This window comes from Coregonus lavaretus (assembly GCF_964263955.1).
Source record: "Coregonus lavaretus genome assembly, chromosome: 9".
In the NCBI taxonomy this organism is placed as follows: Eukaryota; Metazoa; Chordata; class Actinopteri; order Salmoniformes; family Salmonidae; genus Coregonus; species Coregonus lavaretus.
In genome coordinates this window covers 27,225,801-27,237,581 of record NC_139996.1, presented here as the reverse complement: position 1 = coordinate 27,237,581, position 11,781 = coordinate 27,225,801, and the positions used below count along the sequence as shown (strand labels likewise).

The window sequence follows — 11,781 nt, the reverse complement described above, 5'->3', positions numbered from 1 at the left end:
TGTCAAATAAATGTATGTGAGTGTGTGTGTCAGGGTTGTTGTGTTTATGAGGAGAGGTATACACTTTCATTTGATTGATTGGTGAGATCACTGTAACCCTGTAACCCTTCCCCAACCAGTCAGCTGTGTTGTACTATACTGGATAGGGTTCTACCAAGAACTGTTTTCATCTGAAGAACCCTTTTTGGAAGATGAGGGTTCTTTCTAAGGCAAAGGGTTCTACCTAGGCCCCTTTTCATCCTAAGAACCGTTTTTTAAAGAAAGGCTTCTTTGATGATTCTTTGGAAGGCAAGAAGGATTCTTTGGAAGGCAAGAATTAGTGTTTACCAGTGTTTAAACTTTAACATCAGGAGTTTAAGTAATCTGATACATTTAAAAAGATAGGAGTGAGAATGTTTTAAACTGTACTTACAGTATATGTATTTGTGCATGTATGTGGTATTCCCTTAATTATTTTAAATGTACAGTACAGACATACTCTTATCTTTGCCGTGATGTCTGTCTTTCAGACGAGGCTGAGTGAACCAGCAGTGTATTGTATGGTACGCGATAAATTGGCCAGTGTTACCTAGTGATTTTCAGTGTAACATTTCTAGTGTTGATTCAAGAGTTAAATTGACTCAGTGGTGCTCTTAGATGTTAAGTCAACTATTTAGGGTACTTTGAGTGGTTCTGGACTGATTCCGACTGACATTGTGGTGTACAAAGAGCTCTGTGAATGTCGTAGGGTCCAGTGCCTTATAGTGCCAGAAAGCCTCATCTGTCTGCTCTCTGCTTCCACTCTCTCAGCGGAGCTGACTTGAAGTGTCAGGTTTCAGACTCCACATTTACATAGGGAGTGACGTGGCCTATCAAGAAAAATAATCGGTTTGCTCTCCCTTTGAGCGACAGAGCCCAGCCTTGGAGACAGCATGTGAAAGGGGACCATCTAGAGAATCTAGCATGTGTGGTTTCATCTTGCTGTGATATTCTCAGATGGATTTAGAGGTCTCAACATTTAAAAAAATACTAAATAATTTTGGTTGATTTTCAGAATAGTTTGTTTCAATATCTGTGTTACACAAAGATAAGTAAGATACTAAACTAATCCAATCTGTTAGTAGTTACAGTGCATTCAGAAAGTATTCAGACCCCTTGACTTTTTCCATATTTTGTTACGTTACAGCCTTATTCTAAAATTGATTAAATTAATTGTTTTCCTCATCAATTTACACACAATACTCCATTATGACAAAGCGAAAACAGGTTTTTAGAAATTTTTGCAAACTTATTTAAAATTAAAACAATAAATACCTTATAAGTATTCAGACCCTTTGTTATGAGACTCGAAATTGAGCTCAGGTGCATCCTCTTTCCATTGATCATCCTTGAGATGTTTCTACAACTTGATTGGAGTCCACCTGTGGTTAATGCAATTGATTGGACATGATTTGGAAAAGCAGACACCTGTCTATATAAGGTCCCACAGTTGACAGTGCATGTCACAGCAAAAACCAAGCCATGAGGTCGAAGGATTGTCCATAGAACTCTGAGACAGGATTGTGTCGAGGCACAGCTCTGGGGAAGGGTACCAAAAAATGTCTGCAGCATTTAAGGTCCCCAAGAACACATTGGCCTCCTTCATTCTTAAATGGAAGAAGTTAGGAACCATCAAGACTCTTCCAAGAGCTGACCGCCAGGCCAAACCGAGCAATCGGTGGAGAAAGGCCTTGGTCACTGCGCCTCCCGAGTGGTTCGAATCCAGGCTCTGTCGTAGCCGGCCGCGACCGGGAGACCCATGGGGCGGCGCACAATTGGTCCAGGGTAGGGGAGGGAATGGCCGGCAAGGATGTAGCTCAGTTGGTAGAGCTTGGCGTTTGCAATGCCAGGGTTGTGGGTTCGATTCCCATGGGGGGCCAGTATGAAATTTAAAATAAATAAATAATAATAATAATAATGTATGCACTCACTAACTGTAAGTCGCTCTGGATAAGAGCGTCTGCTAAATGACTAAAATGTAAATGTAGGTGACCAAGAACACGATGGTCACTCTAACAGAGCTCCAGAGTTCCTCTGTGGAGATGGGAGAATCTTCCAGAAGGACAACCATCTTTGCAGCACTCCACCAATCAGGCCTTTATGGTAGAGTGGCCAGACAAAGCAAAAACAGGTAAAAGGCACATGACAGCCTGCTTGGAGTTCGCCAAAAGGCACCTAAAGGACTCTCAGACCATGAGAAACAAGATTCTCTGGTCTGATGAAACCAAGATTGAACTCTTTGGCCTGAATGCCAAGCGTCACGTCTGGAGGAAACCTGGCACCATCCCTACATGTTTTTCAGCGGCAGGGACTGGGACACTAGTCAGGATCGAGGGAAAGATGAATGGAGCAAAGTACAGAGAGATCCTTGATGAAAACCTGCTCCAGATCGCTCAGGACCTCAGACTGGGGGTGAAGGTTCACCTTCCAACGGGACAACCACCCTAAGTACACAGCCAAGACAACGCAAGAGTGGCTTCGGGACAAGTATCTGAATGTCCTTGAGTGGCCCAGCCAGAGCCCGGACTTGAACCTGATCGAACATCTCTGGAGAAACCTGAAAATAGCTGTGCAGCGATGCTCCCCATCCAACCTGACAGAGCATGAGAGGATCTGCAGAGAAGAATGGGAGAAACTCCCCAATTACAGGGGTGCCAAGCTTGTAGCGTCATACCCAAGAAGACTCAAGGTTGCAATCACTGCCAAAGGTGCTTCAACAATGTACTGAGTAAAGGGTCTGAGTACTTATGTAAATGTAATATGCTTTGTCATTATGTGGCATTGTGTGTAGATTGATGAGGGGATAAAACGATTTAATCCATTTTAGAATAAGGCTGTAACGTAACAATGCACTGTAGATTTATTGCACCCGTTACTGAGATGGTTGTTCCAGTTTATAAGATTTAGGGGAAGGGATGAGCAACAGGCAGCCCGCGGGACCAGCAAATCAATTTACCAAAAAAAAAAAAAACTAAAAAATAGTCAATAGTAGAATGAATACTATTGGTGCAACTTAGACATTTGGTTGTGCATCAGCATTTTTTCTCTTGTTATGTCAGTCACTGACAGTCACTCAATAATTAACCCATGTCAATATATTTTTTTGGGATTGGTAAGTGAGTCTAGCCAGCTATCTAAACTTTTAGTAATCATGGACAAATTACTGACCAGTGGGCCCCCATTGATTTTGTTAGTCACTATCATTCAGATACAGTATCATATTAAAAACTGCAAACATTTCTATCCACCCGATGGCAAAATGTGTAGAATTGCAGGAAATTTGCTGTAAAACTGCACATTTTTCTCTACCCCCAAAAGGCTAGGATCGGCTCTGACTGCATGTGTGGGTATGGATGTGGGTATGCAGACCTATGAGCCACTGCGGTCCCTCATGATGAGTTCAGATTTTTTGTGGCCCCCACCCCCATCAAAGTTTTCCATCCCTGATTTAGGTAGTCTCTGTAATCAATCTTCCCTACCCTGACAGTCATTCTGAATGTAGGTTGCGGGTGATTCAAAATTCCAAGTGTTGGATATCCTCACTTTGGCTAGATTCCAATAGGAATTACACATCACTTTGCAAGCCAGCATAATGTGACTTGCAGGCCTGATTTGGCCTGTAAACCAGGAGTTTCAGACCACTATGTTAGGGTATAAATAGGCCCTCAAACAAAGGCCTTATGGTATACAGTATGTAACCTATTGTTGTAAAGTGTTTCATTTTGAAGATATCATAAGATAAAAGGGTTCTTGGAAGAACCGTTCATAGAGGGTTCAAGGTAGAACCCTTCAAAGATAAAAGGGCTCTCAGTAGAACCCTTCATAGAGGGTTCTAGGAATAATCTTTAGATAATAAAAGGGTTCTTGGTAGAACCATTTATAGAGGGTTCTAGGAAGAAACTGTCATAGAGGGTTCTAGGTTGAACCATTTACAGAGGGTTCTATAAAGAACCCTTCATAGAGGGTTCTCAGTAGAACCCTCTGTAAAGGGTTCTACCTCGTACCAAAAAGGGTTCCCCTATGGGGACAAGCCAAAGAACTCTATATCTTTTTTTTATCACTCTTAGAAAAAAAGTTCCAAAAGGGTGCTTCGGCTGTCCCCATAGGAGAACCCATTTTGGTTCCAGGTAGAAAGAAGCCTTTTAGGTTCCATGTAGAACCCTCTGTGGAAAGGGTGCTACATGGAACCCGAAAGGGTTCTACCTGAACAAAAAAGGGTTCTTTAAAGGATTCTCCTATGGGACCTTTTTTTCTATGAGTGTACCACAGTGTTGCGTGCGTGCGTGCGTGCGTGCGTGCGTGCGTGCGTGACATTACCATCATGCTTTATGCATGAGGACCAGCAGTCCTCCGGTCAGGATAGGAGAGTGTCCCAACCCAGGTCTGGCCAACACTGATCTTCTTCTTCCAGCACACCATTTACACTCCGGTTCAACTCATTCTGGTCTAAATGGAAGATTATGGTTAGTTTGTTTAGTTGAATCAGGTGTGTTAGAGCTGGGCTGAAAGGAAAACCTGCACCATCACACCATCTTACTTGCACAACTTGCGCTCATGTCCAGCTCCGTGCAATCAAACTTGTGATGTTTTTTATGGTTTCCGTGCAGTGACAGACTGGTTCTCTGCTGAGTCCTTCTCTGAGGAGTTGTAAAACAACAGGAGAGCAGGCTGAGCAACAGTGGGCAACGCAACCAGTCAATTCGTCATCCCTTTTCCCCATCATGATGGTAGGAACACTGCCTTGGACGTCAATAGCTAGGTCTATGCCAGGGGGTGTTACCCAACCCTGTTTTTATGTTATTGTCCAGCGCTGCCTGACACTATCCTTACTGAGAAAGCAGGGGCACTTCCTGAATCAACAGTAGCAGCAGCCAATCACAACATTCCATTTCCAACATGAAGTTAAACTGTGTGGGACCGCAGCCCTGGTTAGATGCCCATGGCTGTATCTCATTCCAGAGAGTTGGTCCCTTCATTTATCCTAGCTCCTTTACAGATCTGACACACTGGAGAGGTGGAAACAATAGTGGAAGGGGTATTTGAAGGGGGGCATGAGGCAGTCATAGCACCATCATAGCGCTAGCATCTGTTGAAGACCCTTGTCTGCCTAAGATATATATATATATTTGTTTTTCCATAAGACTACATTACGTGAAATAAACATGAATATATATTTATATATGATTGTTCCAGTTATCATGTCATATATGTTTGTGCCAGTCATTATGTAATGTTATTTTCAATGTCAAGTTGACATCATTATTGAGTTTAGTTGACATGACCTGTACCATGTTAGGATACCTTTAGGGTCAGAGCTACATGATAACCTACATTGATTGACATACTGATACTTACTTGCATTATGTGAAAATTGGATTATAAACTGCAAGATTTATATCAAGTGACAGATGGGGATTTAAATGCGGTGAAGTTAGAAGCTATTGCCTACACAATCCAGTTCTGATTCCTGTTATTTTTTAACAGTGGAAGTAAAAAACTTTTTCGTAATGAGATGCAGCCCAGAGTCTGTAATTTCTAGTCGAAGAGAGAAGTTGCTGATTTTCCATGCTTTGTTTTTATTTAAAAAACAATAACTTTATTATTTGTGATGATATCATGTTCCTGATAAAAATACAGTCACTGGGCCTCAGCTTATTACCTTTCCCAGAACTATTTGACGTATAAGATAAATGCTTTGAAGATATCCAGCACATTTCTTTCATTCTGTCATTATCCCAGCTGGAATGGGTTAAACCTGTTAAACTCTGAGAGGTTGTTTTGGACCAGATGCTTCATTTGAACGCTACAGCCCTTGTCTTTTTGGAAATCAAACTATCTTACTGCTGGGAATGTCATAAGAATCTGGAACAGTGACTCACTACCCAAACCAGATGCAGCTGGTTTCAAGTGTCCAAGAGATGTCATGTGATCACTTACTGCTCTCTAGTGTATGAACTGGGAATCAGTTAGGGGGTATATTTACATCAATGGATAGGTAGAGACTTCAGCTTTCTCCTCATATGTATATCATTCCTGTAAGACGAAAATTACGTTGCACAAGCCCTGTGCTTTTAAAATGGCTGTGTTCCTATGGGAATTTGCACATGATTAGAACATACCATTAGGTAAAAGATCTGACTTATTATTATACATTATTTTTGGAACAGTAATTGGTGACATATTTTATGTAAAACTTAGACTTTCAAATCTCTTATCCCCCCACCCATGTTAACATTACCTAAACATGACCTAAAACAGGTTCATTATAAAGAGCACCTTTCCAGGTGACAGTATCTGAGGCGTGTGCATTGCATACCTCTGCTACATTGCTAACACATTGGGTTAATCTGTGTTGATTGTCAAAATAGTATAATAGTGCATAACTCTGATTTGAACTTGGCCTGTAAATTACAACATTACAATTTCTGTTTTTTACTCCTCCCGGATTCCCAATTTCTCGACCAATAACATTTAGAGTATGTGTGTGAGGTATGTGTGTGACGTGTGTCTGAGGTGTGTGTGGAGTTACAGTAAGTGTTTGAGGCCAGGGGACACATTCCTGCCCAGATTTCTGTGTGATTAGATCCCCCCTTTTACGCACGGAGAGCAACCCTTCCTCCCTCTCTCCCTTCCTCCTTCCTCCCCACCCCATGTTAGTGTCCCAAGAGACACAGAGAAAACAGAGAACTGGAAATGATGGAGATAATTTCTCCTCTCTCTTGCTCTCTCTCTCACTCTCTCAACCCTCCCTCTAAACCCACTCTTTCCCTCTCTCTCCCTCTTGCTCATTAAACTTTATTTTACTCTCTCTCTCTCTCCCTCTCTCTCAAACCCTCTCTAGATCTTTCTTTCTCTCTATGTCTCGCTCTCTCTCATCTCTCTTTTACTCTCTCTCTCTTCACTTCCTGTGTTCCAAACACAGACCTGTGTCTAAACAAAACATTGCCCCTGAACATCAAATATATAACTATTTCACAAAAGTGTTCCCAGAACATATACAGCCATAACAAGCTAAATGAATGGGAGGTAATGATGTTGTTAAGGGGTGGAGAAGTGTATGTTTGATTGTGCTTGCGTGCATCCGTGCGTATGTGCTTGCGTGCATACCTGCGTGCATGTGTTTGTGCATACGTTTTGGCATCTCTGGTGAAATTATATCAGAGTGATCACTCCACTTTCTCAGATTGGGATTCTAGACTGTTTCCTCAGACTGTGACCAGAAAGGCTGTGACCAGTAGGGCTGTGACCAGAAAGGCTGTGACCAGCAGGGCTGTGACCAGAAAGGCTGTGACCAGTAGGGCTGTGACCAGAAAGGCTGTGACCAGAAAGGCTGTGACCAGTAGGGCTGTGACCAGAAAGACTGTGACCAGTAGGGCTGTGACCAGAAAGGCTGTGACCAGTAGGGCTGTGACCAGAAAGGCTGTGACCAGTAGGGCTGTGACCATTAGGGCTGTGACCAGTGCTGCTGTATTAGTGTCCCTGGGACCACCAGAGCTGTATGACCAGAGTTCTGGCACCATGTTATTGTCCCTCCAGCGGTTCTGTAATCAGACACTGATCTGATCCCTCCAGTCCCCGTGTTCTGGGAGTCGCAGTACTCAATTATCCTGTAATGACATTAACCGTTTCTCTCATACGAGTCAATGAGACATGCATCGATGAGATAGGGACTAGCCTAATGGTGACAGACACTCATGTATTGTAGTCACACACACGCACACACACACACACACACACACACACACACACACACACACACACACACACACACACACACACACACACACACACACACACACACACACACAGAAGTATGGATATGAGCTAGTGGGCCAGGGAACACCCTACTTTTCAAAATGTTTCACACACAGAGAGATGAGACAGAGAACAGGGAGGCAGTGACAACCTCTGACAGATTACCACACAATCAGCAAATACACAAAGTATCTGTGTGTGTGTGTGTGTGTGTGTGTGTGTGTGTGTGTGTGTGTGTGTGTGTGTGTGTGTGTGTGTGTGTGTGTGTGTGTGTGTGTGTGTGTGTGTGTGTGTGTGTGTGTGTGTGTGTGTGTGTGTGTGTGTGTGTGTGTGTGTGTGTGTGTGTGTGTGTGTGTGTGTGTGTGTGTGTGTGTGTGTGCGTGCGTGCGTGTGTGTGTTATGTTTTCAACCTGTAGTCTCCTGCCCTGCTACCCTACCAGGGGACTCTTCGGTAGAGGGATGGATGTTGAGTAAGGGGGGGATGCAGGAGAGGTGAGGGTGAGTAAGAGATGAGTCAACTGCCCTCCGCTATAAAGAAGCCCTTATGGAGCCTGGGAGTGACACACACACAGACCCTAAGAGGTAAGAGACACTCTCCAATCTCCTCTGCACTTTCTTTTATCACTCTCTCCATCTTACCACTATCATTCTCTATAACACTTTCACTCTTTCTCTGTCTATTATGCTTTCTCTCTCTCTCTCTCTCTCTCTCTCTCTCTCTCTCTCTCTCTCTCTGATGTAGTTAAACTTTATCTTGTCTGCAATGCATGGTTTGGTTTGATTGTCTTTCATGAAGTGACGTGCCAGTTATTTTAAATTAACTTTTTACTTTAAAAATGTTTCTTTAAACTTAAGAGAGAACCTTTGAAAGGAAGCATGTGGAATATTCAGCAAGCCAAGTAGATCAGGTAGACTTGATCGACTGGTTTCTGGCTGTTTTCAGTAGGATGGGTGTAGTACAGTGAGTCTTATCTGTAGTCTATTTATCAGAGGGCAGGCTGTTCTCTCTAAGTGGGGATTTCACCGCTGACCCTCTGCCAATATTGATCTGTCTAAAACAAACATGAATCTCCAACCAAAACATGACATTGAAGTTTAGACTTTAAATATTATCAGATTTATATGTGAACATTTTTCAAGTGGATAAGTGTACGTGTGCTCCACTACAGACCACAACAGAACAACCTGCTTATGTATATATTCTCTCTTACAGGAGTACCCGTGCTATTCTTTATGCAAACACAGAGGAACCACCAGGTTCTAGACACAAACCTACACACATATTGACACAGGTACACACGTTCAGGCACATACGCCCGTTCATCCAGACAACAAATATGGACTGCTCCATGGCCCTCCTGGTGTCCTCTCTGCTGGCACTGTTCAGCGTGGGGGCGGGAGCTTCACTCTCATTGCATGTAGTGAGGACCAAGGTCAAAGACCTGGCTCAAACCATGGTGATCAGGATCAAAAAGGTAATATATCTATCTATCTATCTATCTATCTATCTATCTATCTATCTATCTATCTATCTATCTATCTATCTATCTATCTATCTATCTATCTATCTATCTATCTATCTATCTATCTATCTATCTATCTATCTATCTATCTATCTATCTATCTATCTATCAGTCATCCAGTCAGTCAATCATTAGTGTACTGATTTATGCAGTCTTTAGCTTGTTGATAATTAAACTATAAAAAACAGTGTGTACATGAATCGTATTTAATCACATTTCTCTCTTCCTCCAGCTGGATATATCTCCTAACCTAATCGAGGGTGTGGACTCATTTCTCCCTGCGGCTGCAGTAGATCAGCCTATAGAAGGCCTGCCTTCCATAGTGGAGACCATGGGGTTCTACCAGGACCTACTGCTCTTCCTAGACTCGGCAGACCTCAAACAGCTGGTGGAAGATGCCTCCACTATGAGGGGTCTGCTGGAGAACTGGATGATGTCACACTGCTCAGGCCGCCAGCAGAAACAGACAGGAGAGGGAGGGCTGTCGGAGGCTCTGAAAGACACTACCAGGAAGTATGGTCTGAGCGTGGGTCCAGTGGCGCTAAACAGACTCAAGGGCTACCTCGGTCGGTTACTGCTGAACCTGGATCAGCTGAATTACTGTTACTAAGGTTGATCATCACTGAGCAACTGAACTCAGATCAGTTTGTGCCATGCTGAACAACTGTTACTGACAATGACTGTCACTGAGTAACTGAACTATGATCAACTCGTGATCTGCTGAAAACCTAGAATGAGTTGAAGCAAGACTGGACAGTGGGGTCATGGTGTCTGAAGATTCTCCAAGATTTAGATAATCCTTTCTGACCACTGTCAACTAAGTTATTAAGACATTTTATATTGTATTATTTAGACAAGGACTGTAGCTTTATTTATATTTATTTCTATGAAGAGAAAAATAAGCAGCTTTATTTTGTAGCATTATACACCCGTCAGTCAATGGCACAGGAGGAAGTTTTTACTTAGCATTAAATCAGCTGTAATGAAGAATGTACACACACACACATGTTGAAAAATGCTGCCTGCTCCAGTGAGGACTAGACTGCCTGTGTGTAGTGATGTCATCATACTCACAGAGAGGTTTTCCTGAAAGCTAAGACAGCCTCTGCCAGGAAACCAGATGTTTTGATGTTAGAGCAGTGACAGAGAGTGAAGGTGTGGGAGAGAGGGGGTGCAAGATGGGTTCTCAATGACATTCCAAGATGGGTTCTCAATGACAACGTTACAGTGCATTCAGATAGAAATGCATTGTATAGAACACATATGATTGTCTGTCCGGAAGAGCAGGGAGTCATGTCAGCTCTATTTCATTACATTTCTATCTACAACGTTCTGAATATGATGCCTCACTGAACACATCCCAACTCATTATCTTCTTGACAGTATTAGCATTTATGTCAGCAGCATACCACCATGCATCTCACTGCTGGCTTGCCAATTAAGCTAAGCAGGGTTGGTTCTGGTAGGTCCCTGGATGAGAGACCAGATGCAGCTGGAAGTGGTGTTGGAGGGCCAGTAGGAGGTACTCTTTCCTCTGGTCTGAAAAAAGATCCCAATGCCCCAGGGCAGTGATTGGGGACATTGCCATGTATAGGGTGCTGTCTATTGGATGGGATGTTAAATGGGTGTCCTGACTCTCTGTGGTCAGTAAAAGATCCTCATAGCACTTATTGTAAGAGTAGGGGTGTTAACCCTGGGGTCCTGGCTAAATTCCCAATCTGGCCATCTAATCATCCCCAGCTTCCAATTGGCTCATTCCTCTCCCCTATAATTATTCCCCAGGTCGTTGCTGTAAATGAGAATGTGTGCTGAGTCAACTCACCTGGTAAAAAATGTATACTGTACTATATTTTTGGTACATTGGAGTAACATTTTATGTAACTATTTAATGTTGGATGATATGCAAAACTCTATTTAATAAAATGGTTTCCTTTTCTATTATTCTGTCTTTATCAGTCTTTCTTCATCAAGGGAATCCTTTGATACACATAGGGCCCAACATAGGACCCAAACCTACACGCTTCTCAGTAGTTGGTATTCAGACTTACCTTATGCAGCTGAGTAACTGGCTTTGCAGGCGTGTTCCCTTGAGCGCGCTAAATACATTTTATTCAACAGCTGAAAAACATCATGTAGTTTTCAGTCAATAGGGTTTTCAGTACATTTATCTAAAGTCATCCCTTTAAATTTGGTGTACCTTTAATTAGAATTTTGTCTACAAACTCACTAGAATATATGGAGAGAATTATCCAGAATATTAAGGATCAATGAAAGAAAGCCATGTAAATTCACATATTTTCTTCTCCTTTTCAGCACCAATTGGTAGATTTAAAAATACTGTGATCTTGTATATTATTTAGGGTAAGGAAAGTATTTATGAATAATAATTTTAAAAAAGGTTTGGAGAGCCTTTATGCACAAAATATATTGGTGAATGAAAAAATCCATCCTGAAAGTTGCCATATTCCATGAAATATTGGAAGGT

At 42.4% G+C, this 11,781-nt stretch overlaps 1 protein-coding gene across 1 annotated transcript; it reads left to right on the top strand.

The window, feature by feature from the left end:
• The first annotated feature begins 8,249 nt into the window (after positions 1–8,249).
• Positions 8,250–11,237, top strand: LOC311135054 (leptin-like). The gene is made up of 3 exons (XM_084168919.1): positions 8,250–8,355; positions 8,987–9,248; positions 9,529–11,237. Exons 1-3 carry the CDS (start codon positions 8,318–8,320, stop codon positions 9,904–9,906), a joined length of 678 nt encoding a protein of 225 aa, XP_084025045.1. The 5' UTR covers positions 8,250–8,317; the 3' UTR covers positions 9,907–11,237.
• Positions 11,238–11,781: the final 544 nt, after the last annotated feature.

Excerpts from the sequence above, each read along its gene's own strand:
- LOC311135054 (XM_084168919.1), top strand. The coding sequence starts at position 8,318 with ATGGAGCCTGGGAGTGACACACACACAGACCCTAAGAG. Across the intron at positions 8,356-8,986 it reads ACACACACAGACCCTAAGAG|GAGTACCCGTGCTATTCTTT; the intron begins GTAAGAGACACT and ends TCTCTCTTACAG. Across the intron at positions 9,249-9,528 it reads TGGTGATCAGGATCAAAAAG|CTGGATATATCTCCTAACCT; the intron begins GTAATATATCTA and ends CTCTTCCTCCAG.